Raw genomic sequence first — 24,487 nt, forward strand, 5'->3', positions numbered from 1 at the left:
GCACAGCTCACAGCACCCGCGGGCCGCCCTCACACCCCAGCGCTCCACGTTGGGGAGCCCAGGCTCCGGCTCGGGCCGGGAGAGGAACGCGCTTCCAGCGCCGACCGGGAGCCGCCCGACCGAGCCCCCCCGGGCCGCGGGACCCACACTGCTGCGAAACGCGGGCTCTGCCCGCGCCCCCGCCCCGCGCCCGTCCCCGCAGCGGCCGCGGCGGACCCGCCGGGGCGCTCACCCGCGCAGCGCAGGCCCTGCGACAGGACGAAGCGGCAGCAGAGGTCGCACCACGTTCCCGCCGCCGCCGGCCCGAAGCGGTGCGGCGGCGCCGGCGCCTCGAAGATGGTGCGGACGTGGCGGGGCCGCGGCGGCGCCGGGCGGCGGCGGCGGCGGCGGCCGCCGTACGCGGGGTCCGGGGCGCCGGCGGGCGCCTCCGGCTGCGGGAGCACGGGCCGCGCCGGCCGGCCCCGCGGCGGCCTCCCCCGCCGGTCGCCCGGGGCCGCCGCCATGCGGAGCGGGGTGCGGGGCCGCTGCCGGCCTCTCCCCGCCGGGCGGCGGCGGTCGGCGCCGCACGCACAGACACCCGCGGGCGAGGGGAGCGGGGAGGCGGCGGCGGCGCGGGGTGGGGGCGCCGCACCGCGCCCGGGCCCGGGCCGCCTCAGCCCCGCGCCGCCGCCGCTCGTTCCCTTCCCGAGTCCTCTCTGCACGGAGCGGCTCGGCGAGGCACAGCCGCAGCCGGGGGCTCCGGAGCGCGGCCGGTCTGGCAGCCCCTTCCCCTCGCCCGCCGGTGCCGTCCGGGCGTCGCTAAAGAAGTGTACCGCAAACAGGTGTGAGGGGGTTCCCGGGAGATACTTTTTACTACCGCAGATAAAGCAACTAACAATACGCTGCTTGCGGCGACTTGGGGTGTTTTTTTGTTTCCCCAGGTGACGTTTGCACGGGAGGCGTTTTAGGGAGTCGCTGCCTTTCGCGGCAGCCCCGGTTGCTCCTCCGAGCCCGGCCTCCCCCCTCGGAGCAGGCGGGCAGCAAGTCACAGCACCGGCAGCGAGGTAAAGCCCGGCTCTGTCAAACCTACGGCGTCAGAAAACGTTGGCGGTGAGCTCACCGGTACGAGCGACTGTGGCGTCTGATAGGCATTACGAATATCGTCTATTTTAATGCAGCCTTGCACAGATTCTAAGTGGTACAAAGCGAGACGTAGCCCGGCTCTGAGGTGTTTTCAGGATATGGAAATACAGGATTTATGAACAATTCATCTGCACATTTACCCAGGGGGTGCCAAGGAATGGAAGTGCAAAAAAAATAAAAGCCTTTTCACCCGATTTCTTTAAAGCTTGTAAACTGCTCCTGTCTGCTTAAATCTGAAACTGTAGGGCTCCCATGGCCACCACCACGGGGAGAAGCACTACGGCTGTGCCAGCCTCATCTTCTTCCACCATGAATAAGCAAATGTGCCTGCAGCGAGGTGCCAAGCTGGGCTGCCCCCGGCACGGCTCAGGGCTGCACGGCTGCGGTGCTTGCTCGCATGGGCCCCACAATTGCTACCAAAGCCTGCGTCGTACAGCAGAAACGCGCTCGAGGATGCTGAAGCAACCCTCACGCTGGCGCAGGGGGAGCTGGCAAGAGGTGGTGAGGCGCTTCGGTAGGTTCTGATTAACGTGATCTGCCCACGTTACTCAAAGTCGCTAGGCCGGGAAACGCCTCCCGCGGCTGGGCAGCGGTGACACAACCCGCAGCGCGATGGGAAGGCTGCGGAAGCCCGGGCAGTCACAGGCGTCTGCAGGACACTTGTGTTAAGTTTTCAGGAGCAGAATGCGTCTTTGAACAACTGCAGCACGCCCGTGTCTGTGGCACACCCGCAGCTCTTCCTGTTGCTGTCAGTCTTCCTTGTCACCAGGAAGCGAAGTTCTCTGAAAGGTGTGCATCTGCAAGTACAGCTACTGCTGGCCGGGCTTGTACCGGTGTCAAAATAGTGAACTCCACTGATGGATGCTACCCCTGACACATTTTTTTTTTGTGATCAATGGAACAAACAACAAAAAAAGCTGTTCAGAGCACAGAAAATTAGGTCATGCAGCCTTGCAGCGACAGAATTGGCCACCAGAGCTCCTGACAGCTCACCTCTTACTGAAACCTCTCCTTCAACCCTTACTGCTCAGTTCCCAGAACAAGCTCTTCTGGCACTTGACACTCTTCACTAGTAGAAAGAGTTTTCCAAGCTCGTAGTCTGGATTTTTTTGTTTCATGCGCTACAATTTATATCCATAATGTCTAAGCCTTTCACCACAGGTGTGGTGGTGAGAGCTGATCTTCTGTAACAGCCTTTAGCTGACTGAAGGCTTTTGCTCTCCTCTCAGCCAACCAACTCCCACTTTTCCCCTGTCCTGGTTTCAGCTGGGGTAGAGTTAAATTTCTTCGTAGTAGCTAGTACGGGGCTGTGTTTTGGATTTTTGCTGGCAACAGTGGTGATAATATGGAGATGTTTTCGTTGTTGCTCAGTAGTGCTCACACTAGTCAAGGACTTTTTCAGCTCCCCATGCTCGCCGGGTGCACAAGAAGCTGGGAGGGGACACAGCTGGGACAGCTGACCCCAACTGACCAAAGGGATATTCCATACCATATGATGTCATGCTCAGTATATAAGCTGGGGAAGAAGAGGGAAGGGGGGGACACTGGGAGTGATGGTGGCTGTCTTCCCAAGTAACCACTACGCATGATGGAGCCCTGCTTTCCTGGAGACGGCTGAACACCTGCCTGCCCATGGGAAGGAGTGAATGAATTCCTTGTTTTGCTTTGCTTCTGTGCACAGCTTTTGCTTTACCTATTAAACTGTCCTTATCTCAAACCATGAGTCACCTCACTTCTACCCTTCCGATTCTCTCCCCCGTCCCACCAGGGGGGAGTGAGCAAGCGGCTGCGTGGTGCTTGGTTGCTGACTGGGGCTAAACCACGACACCCCATTCCCCCTCAGGAGGGTTTCCCAGGCCCTAGCCATTCTTTTTTTTCCTCTCCCCCAGCTTATATTCACATGGCCAGTATCTTTTTAAAATTTTTATAAGCCAGTTTAAAAGTGCTCATCGTTGGGCTGGCCACAGGTAAACTACATTTTCCTCTGCACAGACTGGGCTGGGCGTCCATCGCACTGATTTCGAGGCCCCTCGCTGGAAGCCGTCACCAGTTCAGCGAAACCCACATGTCCAGCCAAACCAACTACCGCGCCCTCCCTGGCAGGGGTTGCACCGGAACAGCAGGCTGTGCAACTGCTTACTAAGAGCTCTCTGTTCAATTTTACCCAAACAAGTCTATGCAACTGCAGTTTATTCCACATCTCCCCCCTTCTGGGCTTCAGGTAAAAAAACCCAAAAGTAATCTTTTCCATTCAGCCTTTTTAATCCTTGCCATAGCATTATATCCCTAAATGATTCTATGATTACCACTTGTACAGTGATTAACTACATTAGCACTGATTGAGCTCCACCAGCAGACTGTTTCACACTGAGCAGAGAGTAGGAATTTTGCCATCATTACAGAGAACTCACATTGTTCCAAACACACGTCAGCAGAGAGGTGAAAAAATAAAACAAAAAGGATTAGTGGCTCTACCTGACAGCCTACGCTAGTGACGCTGTCGTACTGGGCACGTTTTCTGGGGAGCTGGCTAATGCAAGCTATGCTGCAATCTGCTACTTCAGATTTCTGACTTTGTATTGGACTTATGAGGAAATAAAAATTATAAGGTAAAACTGAAATTAACAGAAAGTGAAATTATGGAAAGACACGGAAGTAAGTACACATCGTACAGTAAGAGGTTGATGATGTATTTATGCCATTAAGTCATTCACTCATGCATTTTCACAATTCATATGAAGACAGGTTTGTTCAAGTAACAGATAATATAATAAGCTGACACACACCCCCCCAACAGTAAACCAGCTTCAGGAGGAAGAACCATATATTACTTTCTATTACTTCTTTTGGCAAATCAGCAAATATTGATAGCATCAGGACACTTAGTTTGAGCCAAAAAAATCGATGGCACTACACACGACGCTTTGCCTTGAAAAGGCAAATAAGAAAACAGTCTTATTTGCTTCGTAAGAATGTAATCAGTAGATTACGAACTCATTACTTCAAGTTCCTTAGCTACTGCTTGGTTAAAATTGCTTTAGAAAAAGAAATTTTAACAAGATTACCGATGTATTTAGCAACACTAAAACCAGCAACGTTTAAAACGAACATAAAATACAACAAAACATTCTCAACGATGTAAAAGAATGCTGCGCATACCTCAATACACAGGCGATATTGTTACGACAATTCACCTTCTTTTCCAGACTGCTTCAGTATAAAAAAGTTGAAAATGATACATTCCAGCTAATGTTTGACTTCTTTCAAAATTAAGAACCTTTGAAACAACAAAGCATTACAGCTGTAATATTGGAGAAAAATACAGCTTGTGAGGTTTGAAAGCCTGATTCTTTTAACACTTATGCATGTGTTTTACTGACGCTCGGCGAGACCGCAGGCGTGAAAGGACAAACGTACGAGCAGGCATTAAAACATTCCAGTTAGATGTGATTCTGGTATTTTAAAACAAACAGTTAAGAATACCATGGCTAGCCAAGGAAAAACACGTAACAAACCGCTGCACTCCTCTTGCATAGCTAGATTTTTTGGGAGACAAAGCTTGCAAAGAAAGAAGCTGCTGACGTGGGTGTAAAAATATCCGAATTCCCTTTTAATATTTGATTTTCACCAAGAACCCTGGAAAGCAGGTCTCAGACATCGAGGCAGTGAATTTCCTCTTCTTTTAACAATGAAAGAATCAATTATAAATTTAATAAGTTTCTATTAGAATATTTTTTTTTAAAAAAATGCAATTCTGTATTCTGACCTGGGCAGATAAGCAGGGAATAAGCAACACAAAACCATCAGATGCTATCACAGGATACCATTGTTTAGTTTATACCTAAATGTTTCACCATTAATTACAGAAAATTCTAAATATAGTCAGTCCAGCTCTTCTTACAGATGTGATCCAGCAATTACAAGTGCTATCGGACACCACTGAACAAGACGTGGCCAAGTTTCCACAAGGAAAGGATGAGTCCTGCAGTATTTGCATGCTCTTTGGCTGAGACAGATAAGTACACCTGTGTCATCCAAACAAAGCGAGGGACATTTTCTCAGTTTTTGTTTGATTGTTTACCTCTTCTCTTTCTCCTTTCCTACCTATTTTGGAGCAGACTGTTTCATTCTGCATCTCTGCAACCCAATCACGTCGTACTGAAAGTAGTAACTACTGATACTGGAAAATAAATACATAGTCTTACTATGTATTTCCACCTACGTTTGATTACCTCAGTCCTAAGTCAGCAGCAGGTGCAGTCCCTTTTCAAGATCAAGACTGGTAACTTATTTTTCCAATATTCAGTTACCACTGAGGCACGATGCTATCTACCGACTGCCCACAAATTCTCCTCACACCGATTTTTAACCTTTTTTAAAAATTATGCCTGCAAACAGGATTCTGAAAAAGCTATTTTAAAAGAACCCACTTATCTTGTGGTGAATAACAAGATTTCGGGGAAGTTCTGGAAATGCTGTACTCTAAAAAAGGAATTTTTACATTCAGCCTTGACAACCTGGAGTGCAAAACTTCCATATACAGAGCAGTCAGATGATTACAGACAACATGGCACCAGATACGGGGTGGAACTTAAAACAAATATCGTGGATTTGTTTGCTCAAGTAGAAGTGAAGCAACAATTTGGATGTGAAGGAAAGAGAAATGCATTTCCGTTCTCCTAGCTGTGCTGTCAGTTCCTAGTCAGGCTTATTTAAAAAGACCTAATTTAAAACAGTCATCACGTTCTGTGACGATCAGAGTCATTCCGCTAGACTCCAATATAATAGCGGTGGTTAAAAGAAATTTAAAACACCCTTTAAAGACTATTCCTAACGTTTAGAGTCCTGCAAGTCCTCTTGTAATAAAGACTAAACTGCATTCTGAAAAAGGGGCAATATTCAAAGCAAACAAATGCCAATGTCATCAACAACACTTTTGCCTTCAGGACTTTGTCAGAGATCCTCTGAGGGGCTAAATTCCCTGCCAGGTGTAATTCTATTCTAACATTGACCAAAAAAGATATATATTTCTTTCATATTTACATATTATACATATTTACATTTTTTGAATACTACAGTTGTAGAGGGGGAGAAAAAAGCCCTGGATTCAGAGTCATTATTTGCTTTAAATGTCCCAACAGTATTTTTTTTCCCTTTGAAAAACTTTATAAGCCCTCTTCAGGTCCTTTGAAAGCTGTCCTTTGAAATACAGTCCACGTTCCGCAGGCCACCATCTGTAGTCAAAGCTCCAAATCTAAAATGAAAAAACAGTGTAGCCTTAGGCGACTGACTAGATTATAGAACCAATCCATAATTCATTATAATTTATTGACGAGTTTTTCTTTTCCTTTGCCACGTGCCAACACATGCATTTGTACCTAACTTTTGTATGTCAAAAGAAGATAGAAGAAAGGATACTGTGCTCCAAGTATGAGACTGGGGGTGGGGAACAGAACAAAACCAATTCAGCTTGAAGCTGAGCTCAGCTCTACCAGCAATTTACCCTGAAGCTTTCAGGAGATCATTATTTTTATGTATTTTATCATCATCATCATAAAAATTCAGTCATTCTGTATGTGATAGTGACAGGACCCTCTCAGGATTGTAAGAAATATGTTGGCCTCTTTCTCTTCACTTTATTTAAGCAATCTGAAAACTGAAAAATTATTCAGACTGGCATAATACCACACTTGTTAAAAATTATGTCTAAAAGTGAGGAAATAAAGACATACCTGGATTGCTGCAAAAGTACTGTGTTTAAATTCAGAATTAATCTGTCTGTGCAACAGACATTTTTATTAGCTAAATATGAGTAATATGAAACAAAAATTACGATTGTTGTGTCAGAATGATTCTGCAGTAACATTTCAAGGTTTTGCACACATTCTTTTTTTGTTACACCTCGGATCAACAGTTCAAAAATATATTTGCAGTTAAAGAGATTATAGAATCGTCCCTTAGTTTAAGTTCTGGATCTATGAAATGTACCAAATTAGGCCTGTTCCTGGTATCAGCCCAAAAAGGGAAAACAATTGCTTGCCTTTCCAAAATTTGATTGTTCTCCGCCAGCTCTTTAACAACCCCTTCCATTTCCTCCTTTAGTTTCTTCATACTGTAGTAACGAGAAGCGAAAGGAAGGTTAGCATTTTTATAGGGCCAGTTATCTGCTATGATCACTCACCACCACAAAGCTTTCAGCAACTTGTCATTACGTACAAAATAAGGGACAGACAGCAGGTTGGTGATTGACTAAAAGCTTCCAAAGCTGTACCACCACTTTAGCAATACAAAGGTTTTTTTCTCCAATACAGAACTCTTGGTCTTAATACAGCAATCACCGAGTCAACCGTATTTTTTTCTTTTAAATTCACCTGTATAACAGGTGTAGACTATTACGTCAATCCAATTAAGAAATTCTCACCCAAGAGTCATTTCCACCAATGTGTTTGAGCTTGGATAGACTGTATTCATCGTATGTTTCATCCCACTGGAAGCTGTAAACATTTTCTGTGGCAGAGCATCTTGTAACTGCAAAAGATGGAAAGGAAGTGTAAGTTATAATGTAAGTTGACATGTGTATCTTGACGTTCCCCCTCAAATCCTTCTTTAAATTCTTCATTGCTATCTATGATGCCTCAAAAATCATTACAGTAGTAAGGCGGCTGATACTCCCCAGGTTGACATCATCCTGACAAGTTTTGTATTGACACGGCCCACAGTTCCCTGGTTTGTTCCATCTTCTTAACTGTCTTATACTTCAATAATAAACTCTCAAAAGGAAGAATTATCTGTTACGTTTGTAGATACCCTAAGGCAACAGGATCCTAATCAATAACCGACTTCTGTAGTGCTACTAAAATACAAACAAATAACAAGTAAAATGCCGCTCTCCACCATTCCTTAATTGCTTTTACACCTATCAGGTGCTTTTCTTTCATTTTTATTTTCTTTATAAAGAAAAAAATTTTTACTGTATGAAAATTCTCTTATTCTCTCAATTTTGAGGTAATTCTAATAAGTTTGCATCCTGCAGAGTCACCGTCCAAATTTTAACAAAACATTTTCTTTCACGTCACCACCAGCATTGATTTAGCACATATCCTTAGGCACGTATCCCCTGATCTTGAATATGGGAGTAGTGTTTTATGCTTTGTAAGAGTATTAAAGATAATCCCCGAGGTGCTCAGATGCCATGATAACAGTCACAAGGAACACTTCTCAATGAACCCGCGCCCACTTGCACAGACATTTTGCGGGGAACGATAACACCACCAAAAAAACAAACCCCACTGAAACAAAACAAACCCCCACCAAACTCCAAAATCAAGTCAGGATTTAAAAATTGTGCCACACTCTACATCATTCCAACATGAGTAATGAAGCTACTATAGGCCAGATACTGCATCCATGGAGCCCTGGTATTTTAATACGACTGCATTAATGTAAGACTCACTATAACAACACTATTGACATTGAACGATGTGGAATAGTGTTTTATCTAAGCAAACACTTTGCATAATTTTGAAGCATTCTACCTCATTTATATAATCCTGGTATTTGGATACCTCTTCTTCAGTATCAAAACACTGGTTGGTGAGAGCCAGTAGCTGCTTCCTTGTGTGAAGCATTTTCCTAAAAGAAAGAAGGTTTTCTTTCAAGAGCTTCCTAATACAAAATTGGTGCGGTGAACGTTACCAAATATTTTAAAAAATTCAATAGCTTGCCTTATCCAGTCTTGAGCCTTGTCCAAAAAAGTATCATACTTGCTGACACATTCATCTTTGAATAGAGCTATGGCTTTTGTAGCATGCAAATACAGCTTCTGCCTGCAACACAGAAACAACCGAACAGTTTTAAACTGCTTTCAAAACCCTGTTCCTCTAACTTACTTTGTGAAGCTTGGAGAAGAGGTATGTGGACTTCAAATCCCTTCAGCCAACTTGACTCATGCTGTTGTGATGTATAAGAATTCAACACACTCAAGAACTAACAGTTTATGTTTCAAAAATATTCCCTAGCAGGGAGAAAAAAAATACTTGAAGCATTTAGTTGCAATTGTTTGTATATGAACAAATGGCCAGGTGTCTTCTCTAAGTCAGTATTTATCCGAGAAGGTATATTTAATGAAAAGGGATTCTAAATGGAAAGGACAGAAATCCTTACTTTTTATTTGCCTTCTGCAGATACTTGGAACTTCCAGCACATGTAAATAATTATTTGTGCTCAATAATATACATGCCATAAAAACCCCATGATTTTTGTGTCAGCTTAAATTTACAACAAGAGGAAAAAAGCAAGCAGATGAGGACAGGAAAGCAAAACAAAACCCCTTTCTGGTTGGTGCTGCAGACAGTAATCCCAGTGTAACTGCCTTACCATGCTATGCATTGCACCAGTAAGGGAAACTAGGGGATACTGGGATGCTACAGTCTAACACTTGCTTTTGGTATTTCGTTAAGTCTTGCATGATAGCTGTTGGTTAATCAGATTCTGCCTGGAGTGTAGCTGGATTGCCATCAGGCATGCATACCTGTCATTCAACCGGAAAAGATCTGAACCGAGGGCTGCTCCCCTGTCTGTCTAGTGGTACATATTACAAAGGCCAGCCTCTGCTCCTAATGTCACACAGTTCTTAACAAAAACCACTGCCATTTCTCTCTGGTGTGAATCAAGTAGAACAAGATGTAGTTAGGATGTCAAGGACACTGGAACAATCCCAAGGAGATAGTTGTGGTAGAAAAATATAACAGTATTCAAAACCATGAAAATGAAGCCTATTCAGAGTTATTCACATGTTAATGCAAGGACATAGTCTGAGTAGTAGAAAAAGCCCTAAAATTTCTTTAATCTGCCCACAGGAGTTCAGTTTTAGAATGAGCTCTGGACTGTGTCCCCGTGTTTGCCTCTTTTCCAACCATATCCTTAAGAATATATGACAAAATTATCACTCACATTATCTCTCACATTAAGTTCAGTTCCTCGCTGTTGCAGGGCGACGATGTGTCCAAATCTCTTTTGGTGTACCAAGACTGTCTTACAGGTTTCCTGCCCCTACTGTCCTTCACCATAAGGCAACCTCCCCCCCACTTGGCAGTTACCCTATTTATCTTTCACTATGGGAAAAGCAAGTGACATGGTTGTGAGAATACCAGCACCTTCTGCATTTTAGCTTTCTATCTGTAATTGTCAGTGAAGCCACACTAGTGGTACCATCAGTGAGAAATTTTAGAAAATTACAGAAGCAGTGTCTAAATTCATGTAGCACTCAGCAAAGTCTAGGGAACCACTCAACTGACCAACCACTAGGAGAACTTAATTACATAAACACAAGGGACTAGCATAATTTGCAATGCACAAGGATATCTGCCCTGCTTCCAACTCTCCATCCAGAAGGGTGTAGGTTTCCCCTTTGTCTTATGTCCTACCTCCCAGTCTCAGAGCATGTCTTGGATACCTTAGAATCACAGAATTATCAAATTGTCTAGGTAGGAAAGGACCTTTAAGATCATTGAGTCCTACTGTTAACCTAACACTGCCAAATCCACCACTAAACCATGTTCCTAAGCACCACATCTACATGTCTTTTAAATACCTCCAAAATGGTGACTTCACTACTTCCCTAGGCAGCCTGTTCCAATACTTGACAACATTTTCAGTGAAGAAATTTTTCCTAACATCCAAGCTAAACCTCCCCTGGTGCAACTTGAGGATGTTTCCTCCTGTCTGATTGCTTGTTACTTGGGAGAAGAGACCAACATCCACCTCGCTACATCCTCCTTTCAGGTAGCTGTAGAGAGTGATAAGGTCTCCCCTCAGGCTTCTCTTCTCCAGGCAAAACAACCCCAATTCCCTCAACCTCCCCTCACAGGACTTGCTCTCCAGACCCTCCACCAGCTTTGTTGCCCGTCTTTGGACACACTCCAGCAACTCAATGTCCCTCTTGCACTGAGTGGCCCAAAACTGAACACAATACTCGAGGTGCGGCCTCACCATTGCCAAGTACAGAGGCACAATCACTTCCCTGCTCCTGCTGGCCACGCTATTCCTGATACAAGCCCGGATGCTGTTGGCCTTCTTGACCACCTGAGCACACTGCTGGCTCATGTTCAGCTGGCTGTCAACCACCACCCCCAGGTCCTTCTCCACCGGGCAGCTCTCCCGCCACTCCTCCCCAAGCCTTTTGCGTTGCATGGGGTTGTTGTGACCAAAGTGCAGGACCTGGCACTTGGCCTTGTTAAACCTCGTACAATTGGCCTCATCCCAATGATCCAGCCTGTCCAGGTCCCTCTGCAGAGCCTTCCTACCCTCAAGCAGATCAACACTCCCACCCAACTTGGTGTCATCTGCAAACTTACTGAGGGTGCACTTGATCCTCTTGTCCAGATCACTGATAAGGACATTAAACAGAACTGGCCCCAGCACTGAGCCCTGGGGAACACTGCTTGTGACCGGCCACCAACTGCATTTACCTCCATTCCCCACAACTCTTTGGGCCCAGCCATCCAGCCCGTTTTATATCTTAGGGCAACTTACATAGTATTAGGCGTCTGCATAAGAGGAACTGAACTGATCCTGAGACAAGTATGGCAGCATGAGCAGAGTCAGAGCTAGTCAGCAGTCAGTGGAGCCTAATGGGAGTCTAGACACCCAGATTATGTACACTTAATGTGGCCTCCTCTCATAAGTGACAATTTCAAACAGGCGTGGAGAACTGCATTAAAATTTATTTTGCATGCTATATTTCCTGGAAGATTAAATAATTCTTGAATGTCATTCAGCTAGTCCATACTTTATTCATCTGTAGAAAATTATCTCTGCCTTAGCTACAAAGTCACTTTACTCTCATTGAGGGCTTTTTCCTCCCTAAAAAACAGGGAAAAAAATGTACTTCCTGTAAGACAGTTATGCCCAGATAAGAAACAGGTATTTCACATCAATATTTAGAAGGTCTACCAGCAAAGAAACTCCACTACCAGAAAGCACCTCATTATCATATGCTGGCACCCCTATGTATTTAAGATATTTAAAGGAAATTTTTTACAAAGCAGTCCTAAGGTGGTTATAATTTACAATAAAAATCAACAGCAGAGGTTATTGGCAAGAGCACCTGAAGGACCTGAAAGCAATCATGGTATTTCCCAAAGGTAACTTCAAAACTTACTTGTCAAACTTGTGAATTTGTTCTTCATTATAAGGAAGCCCTAGGATCAGAGCAGATGACAGACATTACCAGTTTAATTCTGTTAGTTGTATTTATGTAAAACTCCACTAAGTTTACCCATTTCCTGTATGGTTTCCTTCTCATATCCTTAGTTAAGGACCAGTTAAAAGTGGTCATTTATTTTTTTTCCTCCTCTCCAGTCTCACAATTCAAATTTATGAGATTAATAGTGGTGTTTCATTCATATGGGCTTTAAGACAGTACCTCACTAAGAAAGACCTACAGACATATTCACTGTTGCTGACTAACTCTCCGTTCCTATCATGAATATCCTAGTGGACCAAGGACTGACCTGTCCTTTACATTATGGTTTATGTTAAAAGGGAATCAAGTAAGTCACTTACTTCGTTCTGCTTTGTCTTTTTTGAACTGATAATAAATATCTGTGATGGAACATAGCAGCGCCTGCAGCCTTTCTGGACTAGAGTAACAAAAGGAAGAAAATGAGATATTTTTATATATAAAGTTAAGTACCTATTCATGAGCTTTATGAACTAAAACTCAGTGTAGAATTCTGTATAATTAGTGATATTAAATATTAACAACATTAAATTAGAATTAAAATAAAATAAAAATAAATTTTAATAAAACAATTAATACAGTTACTCACTTCCTGTCTTTTGGATGCATGCCTTCCTGATTTGCCCAGGTGTCAGCCAGTAAACCTCCAGGACAAAGTTTGTTTTTGATATCTTGAAGACTAGTTTCTATTGTGCACTGAGAGCTGGACAGCTATGTAAGAGCAAGAAAATTCAATCTTACTACTGGGTAATGTAAAAAATTACTTGAGGCTGAAAACATACTGAGCACATTAATACTATAGACCCATTTGTTTCACTGACATTCATTAAAGAAATACGCCCGATTACCTGCCTAGGCCTTGCTAGAACGTGGTATTATTACAGAAAGAATCATAGCTGATGCTGTTAGTTAATATTTATTTTCTTTCAGCATCCTCAACAATAAGTTTTTACCTTTCGTATCTTCCCTATTTACTTCTGCATTTGTTCTTTTGGTTTGTTAAGAATTAATATAAAAATACTATCCACATAATTCATACCTTCCTTCCTCCACAGTTCATACAACCTTCAAAATAAAAATGCACCAGTCAGCTTCTGCTTTTAGTGGAGAACTTTATACCTGCTCCCAGGACACCAGTGTGTAAAGTTATCTTTAAATTTTTCCTTACTTGTCTGAAACATGATGCAAATTCCAAAGAAGATCACTCTGAAGTTTGTGTATGTATCATTTTAGAAAGCCAATAGAGTAGTTTAAAATTCTTGAAGGAAAGGGAAAAAAACTTCAAAGTAAAATGTATTTCGTCATTATAATTTTTTTACTTGAGTATTTTAGAAAATGAGACCGTATTTTCAGGGACTTGTTGTTTTCACTATATTGGGCTAATAAAAGGGTTTGTTTATTTCTGTTTCCAGAAAGAATCCCACATCTCAGTATGGGCATTTTAACAACCTTTGGCAGTCTAGAAGTTACTTCGAAAATTCAGAGCTGTTATTCAACAGAGAAATCTGTGTTAGCATGTATTGGCTTTTTCATTAGGAACACCATTTTGAGAATGACATGGGCTTTGTAAAATACTTACACGCAACAGTTTTGTGTGTATCTCTGAAATTTCATCCACTTCTGATGCTTCCAAGTTGATCTGCATCAAATTCTCATATCTGACCAAAAAAAACCCCCCACAGTTAAAAAAGAAAATGAACAAGCAGTGAATGCACTCAAAATATTCCTTGAATCTAGAGACTAACAATAGCTACCCCTTCTTTTATATGAAATACAGTATCTGTCAAGCAGCAACCATAAAACACTGACAACCTTTAATGGCCATTAATAATGTAAACATTTGGGTTATGAAAAAAAATTCCTTGAATTTTTTTACTACATTTGAACTGTTAACAAGAAGTTTGAAACTTCCATTCCTGACTTCTTTGTTCTATTCTCATTACTTGTACTCGACAGGCAGTGGAAAAATATTTCCTCTCACCAAATCATTTTTAAAATGAGTGAGCGAGCGGCTGCATGGTGTTTAGTTGCTGACTGGGGCTGAACCATGACAGGTTACCAAACTAAAGTTACTTAAAACAGTCAACAGCACACAACAAACTAATACCTCAGGGCACCAAAATGCTTTTCTGTGGAAACTTATCGGAAACAACATTAAACCCAAAACCTTGGGTTGGTTGAGTTACCAAAACCTTAAAGGCTGGGTTAACAGCACCATCTGCTCAGGCCGGTACTTTCCGTAAGACCATAGCTCAAGTGCCAAGTAAATAATTCGGGACTGTATTTTTCCTGTTAAGTCTCAGCCACTTTCAAAAGAAAAAAAAAACCCACAGCCCAAACCCCGTACTTTGTCCAAATTCAATACTTTGTTTACATTTTCAAATAAAAACTTTGCATTGTCATGCTTTGAAGCATAGCCTCGAAAAGGGAGGACAAACAAGATGACATGTCCTTTGCTAACTCCAAAAAAAGTCTGAAGTCAAATAACTGAAGATCCTCCCCCTTCGTAAGAGGCCAAGACCATATGGAAACACATAGCAAATTTCTATTCACGTGAGAACTACTCCAGTTCACAAGTGAACATAATTTTTGTTCAAATTTGCTCTGAGATACTGCTGAATGCAACAGAGTCACAAACCAGAACCTACAGAGGTTTCTTCTGAGCTCTAAATGGCTTTCTCCTTGGGGACCTGGCAGAATGCAGGAAGAAGCTATCTGGACCAAATACAGAGTGAACAAGAACATGTCCTGCCACAGTGTAAACTGGCTTGAAGGGAGTTTGGACTACAGCCCTGATGATTTGTAACTAGGCTACACAGCTATACTGTTACCTTGCTAGTTTCACTGTTGGGTTTGCTTTTCTTCAAAAGCAAGTGCCTTAAAGCCAAGGTGTGTTGTTTTGTACTTGTTTGCCACCAAATCTGACAAATCCTTGGGTATCCATAATTACTACATACAAGCTGTTCAATTTGCACATGCACAGCAGCTCCAACATGGCTTAAGTCTATTCTTAAGTCTAGTCTGCAAACCCAAATGGCTCTACATGTGTGCATTAATCATCTTGTGGACATCTGCATTTTCAGAGCAGCCTGGAAGCAAGTTTAGAGAATCCTATGACCAAGACAGCATTTGGGGGAGACTGGCAGTAGGGTGAGTAGGAAAGCAACTGCCCATAGGCGAATGCTTTGAAGAGCTGGGGTTTGAAGTTTGTATCAGACTGCATAAGAATAACACCCCTTAAAGGCGGAGTTTGTGGAAAGACTGAACGAAACACTGTAACAACACTTTAAAAGTGGAAAAGAATATGACTGAGACTTGGACACTGAGTGTCAGGACTCAGAGATGAAACAAGAATCGGGAGAGAGGAAAAAAAAAAGAAACTTGGAGGGAGAATTCAATGGTGCAATCCTATCTCCTACAGATAGCACTTGACTGAAAGAGGCAGGGCAGAAGAGTTCTGACCACTGGAAAACATTTGCTCCCTTGGAATGGAAGACAAGAGAAACAAGTATCTTCTGTGGCCTTTGAAACTTGGAAGTCTCCTATGCTAAAAGATAACTATTATTTAGTTGCCCCTTATTATAAATTTTGTCAGTTTTAAAGTGCTCTAAAAAGCTTTCTACTATATAGATCTAAATGGGTCCAAATGGGCAACAGTGAGATTCTCTGATACAGACCTCTCCCTTCTGAATTAACCAAAATAGACAAAAATAACATAATAGGCACTTTAAAAAGTGACAGAAGTAGAATTTCCTGTGCAGTTTACTTTTGGCATCCCTATGTGAATGCACTGTGGTACAGCGACATCCTAATACAGCTTTGGTTTTTGGTGGGTTGGGGTTTTTTTTGGGGGGGGGGGGGTGGGGCGGGGGGCAGTGCTAGGTTTGGTGGGTTTTTGTTTGGTTTGTGGTGGGTGTTTGGTTTGGTTTGTTTTGTTTTTCCCCAGCTGCTTTATGTTATATTTCAACATTAAAATTTCTTCCACACAGTAAATGCTATGGTCTTAAAGCTGTGAGAAGGCCAGTGTTTCAAGTCATCCTTAATAAACAAACACAAGCAAACTCAGTGATAAAAGCACTAAAGCACTAATAAAAGGAAAGCTATTAGACTCAACAGTAATTGCTTATTCCCACAAGGTTAAGCAGCAAAATTAACACTCTAATTTGAGTAAAAGATATTACTAAATCTGCTTAAGACACTTCCATCAGCAAATTCATGCCGATTCAAATGTAATTTTTATATGCAAAAACCCTGTAAATAAACATAACTTAAAATACTGCTGCCATTAAAGATGATAATGAAAAAATCAATGCATTCAGCTTAGTGCTTCTACTCACATTTTCTCAGCTTTCTCAATGTTTCTGCTGCAGAAATCCAGCCGGATGACCACCTCTGTCTTTTTATGAACCATTTCATTGTAATCGTCCTTGATTATTTCACTAAAAAAAGTGAAGCATTAGTCTATAACAAAAGCATTCAACTGCCCTCTTACCAGCAATCAGTATTACAATAATATGCCTCCGGTAATAACCACTAGTAAGAATTGCTTTCAGTTAGAGATGCATTAGTATAATCCTCATATAAAATTATCTTGTGCAAGCTGCTCAATTTTACCTCCATGTTACCAGAGGTTAGACTTAAATTATCCACAGAAGAAAGTGAAATTGCAAATGCCTAAACCTTATTGTCAGAAAAAATTATTTTTGTTTCCTTAATGACAGAAGGAAAAAGTTCAGAAAGCCTGTTCACATTCAAGGAGTAAAGAAAACCTCCCAAGACACTGAGAGATCACAGAATTATGTATTGATAATCAAGGCATATATCAATTAAAGAAAAAAAGTGCAAAGAGATTCAATCAACCGCTTACATTAGCCATCGTATTCCTTTTCGCATCAGCTCCTGGTAAAGTAGCAAAGAACTGGCAACTCTACAGGCATAACATACGATACCTGTTACTGCCTGGTGGAAGAAACAAACAACATTAGAGCTAATCTGGCATTCTCTTAACAACAGTTTTGAGTCAATTAATCACAGCAAAGCAACACAGATTAATAAAAGAAAGGATGGTAGTTTAAAATGCATAACTTTGCCCAAACTTTAGTTGGGAGATAACCAAACACTCATTATGGAGGCAGAGCTAAACATAGTGCGTTTTTCCAGTTATGCTGAAATATCTGTTAGGGATGAAAATAAGTCTCTTGCAAACAAAATGACACCACTTACTCTCAGGATTTAATTTCTGGAAAGTCACAAGTACATTTCTTCAGTAGTTTAGGAATTAAAGACATACATTAGAAGAAACTTGTAAAAATATTACAATATTAAATAATTAGTATCAGCTGATGACTTCTGGTATTCAGAGAGACATACACTTTCAGGACCACCATGCCTGAATACAAAGCTCCTCAGCAGCCAGTATTTTATGGACATAGTATAAATGGTGGTCACAAAGTCAAAGCATGGCCATGTACACATTCAGTAGTTTCAGGAAAACAACCAAAAGAATAAAACATCCTCTACTTGGCTCCCACAGATTCTGAAAATTTGCAGAAGAGGCAACAGAAATTCCACTCTTCTGCAGATTCCTAGAGACTCCTCTCTATTGAGAGAAAGAGGAAAGTAATTTTCCTTACATTAAGTTTTGCACAATCACAGGGGACGTTATGAACCTTCTAGCTAACTTCAGGGCTCCAGAGTTGCAGGCTCCTTTCCCTCATCACTAAATTATGCAGTAACAAAGCACCTGGACTTTAGAAGGCTGGTTTTTGCATTTGTTCTTTTTTGAAAAAATATACAAACATATTTTGTATACAAAGTATGGCTTTAATATACTTTTGGAGCCCTTGTTAACAAATACACTTCTGTCAGTCAGAATCCTTACCAGCATATTAAAAATAGTCAACATTATTAATCTGAAAAATCAAGTAGTTTTCATTTCAGTATCATTTTCTGAGACTGGTATATAAATTAAAATCATAATTACTCACTTTAGCCATACTGGCATCCCCATCCAAATCATAACGTTGATGTACTTTAGGAAGTAAAACTGAAACATAAAACAAACATCTGTATTTTCTTATTTTCCACAAGAGACTTCAAAAGTCCAGACTGTTTCCCCTGCCCACCTTGTACGCTGTTTTTACGTGTATCTACACAGATTTTCATCTAATCTGTTACTGCCAAGCCTTTTAATACCGTGTGGTTCCCATGCACACCTTCAAAACCAGCCTTTGTCTAAACGCTTTAACTAACTTGGTATCTTCAGTAAACTGTCCTCCACTTGCCTTTCCAGGCTCACTTTTGAACACAATGCACAGCACAGATTTCACATGGGTCTCCGCTAGCGATCTCCCTCCACTGAGAGGGCCAACCATTTATTTCTGTTCTTCAGCCCTATGTTTGCCCGCATGGGAGACTCTTCCCTCTTAGGGCTGTGTAGTTTCACTGAGACTTTTAAGGGCAGGACTTCACCAAATAGCTTTTTAAAACCCAGCGTAGCCTTTGTCAGCTGAATCTCTTTTGTTCTCACAATCGTCACTCCTTCAGAGAGCTCTGACACGATACAAAGGTCCTGCTGATCCTTCCACACACAGCGCACTTAGCCACACTCTTCAGCACCTCTGTGTGAGTGCCAGCTGCCCAAGCAGTCAGTATGTAGGACATACTGACAAAAGCAACACTGACCTCTCATCTGGAGGCACGTCCTCCAGCTCATCTCTTATAAAAAAGGGCTCTGGCATAGGGCCCTCTATAAGCCTCTCAATGATAAATGGCAATGCAAAAACTTAATTTTTTTTTTTTTTTTGCTTTTATGGCACTACCTTATCTTCTAAGCAGGGGTAAGTTGTTAAGGCCTCCTCTGTTAACTGAAAGGCTAACCACATTCCTGACAAATGACAAAAAGGCAAAACTTGAATTTCCACTTAGTGAGCAATGGAACAAAAGAACCAGCTTTGAATTACATTCTATAATATTCCTTTCTACTTGTTAAAAGCGTCATGCTTCAGAAAATCTCAGAACTCCATATGTCCCTCTGCATCTTAACGCTCAAATGCTCAGGTTCACAGCACTAGGAACATTACAAGCAGCTACTGTTTCTGTAAAAATATGCTGGATGCTCAGCATTAAAAAAAAAAGTTTGGACTGCATACTTAGAACTTCAGACATCAACAGAGAAGATTTTCAAACACTATTTTTAAGACATAACAGACAAAATGATAATTAAATAACGCAAACTATTTACAGAAGGCAGCTATAAGAAAGGGGAAATTACTTTCATATACCTTCTTCATAGATTAATCCAACAATGTTCACAGTCTCTCTGCTTACTACAAAGATAGGATTCTCCTCAGTTGTTCTGGGGAAGTGCTGCGCCAATCTGCCAGGCTCAAGTATTAAGCGCCGACCTTCATATATCAGTTCTTGATTCTGAGATGGTATTTTTGTCTGTTTGTAGACCAATTCATGAAATATAGCAGCTCTATAATACAATCAATATATTCAGTAGCAGTTAGACTCACTACAATAGTTCAACAATTCAGATTTTGTAGTACTTAAATAAAAATCCCTTTTACTTCTGATTAATTAAGAACTGGTCTTACACATAAAGCATTTGCCTTATAAGCACAACAAAAAGCAGCACATTGCCTGAGGCTCCAGGTTACTCTGTTACAAAAATAAATGCTATTTCCTGCAAAATATCAAACTTCCCTTTCTACCTCTGATTTTCCACCAAAGCACGCCTGCGTAAACAAACTTGCTTTGGCCTGAAGTCTGAAGGTCAATAAAACCAGGCAACAGCAGATGAGAGAAAAGAAGTATACTTTAGTTTTCTCAGGCATACCCATTTCTTAAAGGAGATGGATGGTCTCTCCTAGAGAAAAGTCTGGTAATTTTACATGTCAAAAAGCACACACCTTAAATTCAGCCTGTAAGCTAACAGGCAGCCAGATTATCTCCTAAAACAGCAGTGATAAGGAAGATCAAAGACACTTTCGTGTATTAATTCCAGCAATCAATGGATACACGGCATACGAATTTATGACACCACCCCACCTCTCCAAAAAAAAAACCAAAAAAACAAACCACACACGCAAAGAAAACCTCCCACAAAGAAGACAAGCGTTAAGCACACTAACAGGAAGGACCAGTTTGCCTCCTGTGCAGCATTAGTACACTGTCACTTCTTAATACTACAGCTAGTACGTAAATAATCATACAGGTAAATAATAATAAAATAATTTTTTTAAAAAATGAAGTACAAATAGCAGTTTGAGCTACAAGCAAGATTCCTCTGAAAAAATAGTATTTGGGCTTTCTCAAAATACAAATGACAGAATAGAAAAGAATAATTGGAAAAGGCCATAACTGTATTTACACATTTGATGAAATAATTGTATCTGTTTGCATACTAGAGAATAACACATGCTCTGTATTATTTGTACTAAGGTGGAGGCACTTATTTTTGTATTAAACTGTAAACCAGACTTTACAGCTTTTAACATCAGCATTTAATGACCATAAAGTGAACTCCATATAACTCACGATCCTGAATTGTACCAGGTACAACTTCAGAACCCCCATGAGAGTTCTATGTCAGACATAGATGATGTGCACATTTTGTATTCTTGAGGACAAGATAAGAAAAGTGAGAGTTAAATGGTCTCTGCAAACTACTTTGTAAATAAGTAACATACAACTGTGGGATGAGTTGGTATCTGTTACACACACAGACACATTGTAACATGTCAAGGGTTAAGTCTGTGTTCTGTCACTGATTAAAAGCAAGTTTGAGATCAGTTGATTTGACCTTCAATGATTTTATTTTTTGTCAACATGCTTCTATGCACTGTGACTACACAGGAGATTTACAAGCTTTTGCTTCCTCAGCTAAACCACCAAGGAAAGGCTACTGAGTTTGTAACACTGTGGACCTGAGGTCATGGTACTGCTTGCCTGGGTGAGAGCAAAGTAATGAAAATAGAGAGAGAATGCTTACGTATTATAGCTGTGTATATAAACTTTGTGCAAGGTCATCTGCTGTAGTGAAAAGATGTGGATTATTATTCGGTGCAGTATGTCACTTGTCTCTGCAAAGAACTGGTCAAATCCCCAGCATTTTTCCTGGTCTGCTTCAAGAATATTTGCAAGGACAGGTGTGAGCAGTACTTGCAGACCCCTAGAGGACACCAGCAAGAGATAAGACAACTTAGATCTACTTGGATCTATTCACCTTGTAACGAACTGCAATACTTCATTTCATAGAATCATAAAATTATTAAGGGTGGAAAAAGACCTCTAGGATCATCAAGTCCAATGGTCAACCCAACACCTCCATGCCTCCTAAACCATACCCTGACGTGCCACATTTACACATCTTTTAAATACCTCCAGGGATGGTGACTCCTGCACCTCTCTGGGCAGCCTGTTCCAATGCCTGACCACTCTTTCAGCAAACAAATTTTTGACTTGTCTCAAGAATGCAAATCCCCTGAAGAATACTCCAGTGCCTTCCCACCCCTGCCCCCACTAAAAAATGAAATGTTCAGTGGTGATGTCCATTGTTTTTCACTAATACACATACTTTATCTCTTTCCTTTTTAAGCTCAACTATCAAATATCTTTTTCTTGGTATTTGACAAATTTCACGGGCATCAGAAAAATGGAATGCAATTTAAAAAGTCTACGCTGTAGAGCTAAGGTCACCCTCTGCCACTGCTGGGCAGCATTCTTCTACCCAGCTCAGCCTGCACACTTACCCCACACAGTTTATCACTGTGAAGGAAGCTACTGGCATTTATGGTTTTCTGGCTGAGCTGCTTGTGGGAGCACACTGTGTTGCTTTCAATCAAAATCAGCTGGGCTAGCACAGACTCATTATTTAAATTGTCAACACTAACAGAATTAATCCTGATTGAGATGGGGCTACATAAGTACTCTGCGCATGCAGCTCAACTGCTGCAAAGAAAAATCTGCAACTATTGCCTTACAGTCATTACCGTTCTAGAAGAAGGGCCAACTTAAATTTCTTGTGTTTCTACTTCGAGAATCTGAATCCCAAGGAACTTTATGGATACTACTCCTGTGTTATCATGAACAACTTCTTCAAGGTTTTACCATTATGTACGCATTAAACCTGAATCCAGCAATAAAACCCGTAACATTTTGAAGCAAGCTCCAGTGGCTTAGAAGGACAGCGATGGCCCTGTTAGAGGTCAGTGGATGCTGTGCTCAAACTCACTTTAGGACTAAACTTATAGCAGTAAATACTGTTTAAATGCTACTTGAAAATATTACTGTAAAGAGATGTTTAATTAAAAAAACTGCTTCCTTTATTACTTCAAGCGCTTCAATTATATGGAATAAGCAGAGGAAAAAACTAAGAAGTATCACAAAAAATATATATAAATTGCAAGTTCTGTACACTATAAACTAATGAATTGGTATGAACCAAACTTTTCACTTTACACCGCTTATGGGTCTACATATCCGGGTTTCAGAAAAGTTTGTTTCTAGCGTCTGTTCACAGAACAATTTCTTTCTCCCTTTACCATGAAAGAGTAGCAACTTTAAAGTACTGAAGGATTCTCAGGAAGATAAATAGGTAAATGTGTTGTGGCAGGTGTTTTTAAGATCCTATTGAGATTAGATCTTCCATGGGTCTTCCTACTGAGTATTATGAGATATGAAGCAAAAATGTGATGATAAAGAAATTTAAAAGATACAAAAGTATATTAAAATGTGCTGATGTCATTTTTTACGGCAAAAATGCAAACCTCTGAACTGTCTTTTCTTATCACAGTTCCTTCCTACTGCCTGATCTTTGTAATGTCTCAAGTCACGTTCTTGCAAGAAAGGGGGGCCATCAATTCAAAGTTTATTAAATCTTCATACTCTTTCCTGAGGGTGGAGAAAATATAATAGTAATCTTTCTTCTATTCATACCACTTCAGATTCTCAGGTGCTTTTTTGTAAATTAACAGTCATACAACTCTTTGGACAGATGGGAAGAAAAAGCACTTGATAACCTAATAGTACAGTGTACCGATCTACTGAGGAGCTCCAAGAAAACAACTGCAACAGTCAGAACTCTGTTCCAAAGATCTAATCCTGAGAAAATAACGGGAAAAGCCCTATCAAGTAGCATTGAAACATTCTGTGAGAAGTTCAAACTTACTTTGAAAGGCTACAAGAAACAGGCATTTCCCAGCTCCACTCAATTGGTCCATTTTCTGCTTTCTGTATTCCAGAAATAGCACCAGAAGGCTTTCCAGTGATTATTTTATACCTACAATACATTATAAAAATAATAGAGACATCAACTACTACCTCTTATACATACATATGTCTAGTAACTAATCCTCAGAGTGGTATCAATAATATAAATCTAAACAACAGGTTGTAGGTGGTGCAATAATTAGGAAGCTTCGCTTACAAGCTAAAGTGGTACTAAAATAGTAAACAAGGAAAAGGAAATGCTTTGGGCTATGCTGGAGAAGCAACTTGTCTACCTCAGGTTTGAGAAAAATTTAGGAGAGATTTCAGGCATCACTGAAGGAAGCTGAAGTTTTTTCCACAAGTGTTAATTGATCAAAGTCAGATTTCCAAGGCAGTTCAATTTAGGCATTTACGTGACTAACTTCCAGCATGTTCCATGGCAACATATGACATTTAGCCACCACAAAGTCACTTGGAGCTAAAGAAGGAGGTGGGCTTTGAGAAATTACTTTAACTTGGAAACATCTAGCAATTTGGATACAACTTGGCATTGTCGAACTTTGGACTGAACAGGCTAGTATTTCTCAAATTTCTCATTAAATGAATCAGAAGTTGTGCTTTCTCTTTTTGGAGAACAAGGTACATATAAAACATATGCTCCTTCCTTATCTCTCAAGCAGATACAACAACAAGAATGCCTGTGGGATAATCACAGGATGGGCAGTTCCTTAAACTAAGAAAACTGGAGTTAGCTTTGTAAGGAGTACCAGAACAGAGACCCTATTGGCCTATTAGTGTTCCCAAGTACCGCCTTGCTTTATTTTTTGAATGCAACATACAGATCAACAACAAAATAGAATAAGACTAAGATGAAACAGGATCAATTCCAACCAGCACATCAAAGAC

General features: G+C 41.2%; 1 protein-coding gene across 4 annotated transcripts in view; it reads right to left on the bottom strand.

The window, feature by feature from the left end:
* Positions 1-3,791: 3,791 nt before the first annotated feature.
* Positions 3,792-24,487, bottom strand: part of TBK1 (TANK binding kinase 1) — a 31,452-nt gene continuing 10,756 nt past the window's right edge. For 2 of the 4 annotated variants that reach the window (XM_075080911.1, XM_075080912.1), the window contains exons 7-21: positions 23,541-23,651; positions 21,363-21,542; positions 19,648-19,844; positions 18,352-18,410; positions 17,232-17,323; positions 16,702-16,803; positions 13,944-14,022; positions 12,954-13,075; positions 12,688-12,764; positions 12,284-12,323; positions 8,847-8,948; positions 8,658-8,754; positions 7,544-7,650; positions 7,163-7,234; positions 3,792-6,376 (exon numbers count right to left, since the gene is read on the bottom strand). In XM_075080911.1, the coding sequence (XP_074937012.1) occupies positions 6,301-6,376; positions 7,163-7,234; positions 7,544-7,650; positions 8,658-8,754; positions 8,847-8,948; positions 12,284-12,323; positions 12,688-12,764; positions 12,954-13,075; positions 13,944-14,022; positions 16,702-16,803; positions 17,232-17,323; positions 18,352-18,410; positions 19,648-19,844; positions 21,363-21,542; positions 23,541-23,651 (1,513 nt within the window). In that variant the 3' untranslated portion in view covers positions 3,792-6,300. The other 2 variants (XR_012658561.1, XM_075080913.1) reach the window with 2 other exon arrangements.

The sequence above is a fragment of the Phalacrocorax aristotelis genome, chromosome 1 (genome assembly GCF_949628215.1).
Source record: "Phalacrocorax aristotelis chromosome 1, bGulAri2.1, whole genome shotgun sequence".
In the NCBI taxonomy this organism is placed as follows: domain Eukaryota; kingdom Metazoa; phylum Chordata; class Aves; order Suliformes; family Phalacrocoracidae; genus Phalacrocorax; species Phalacrocorax aristotelis.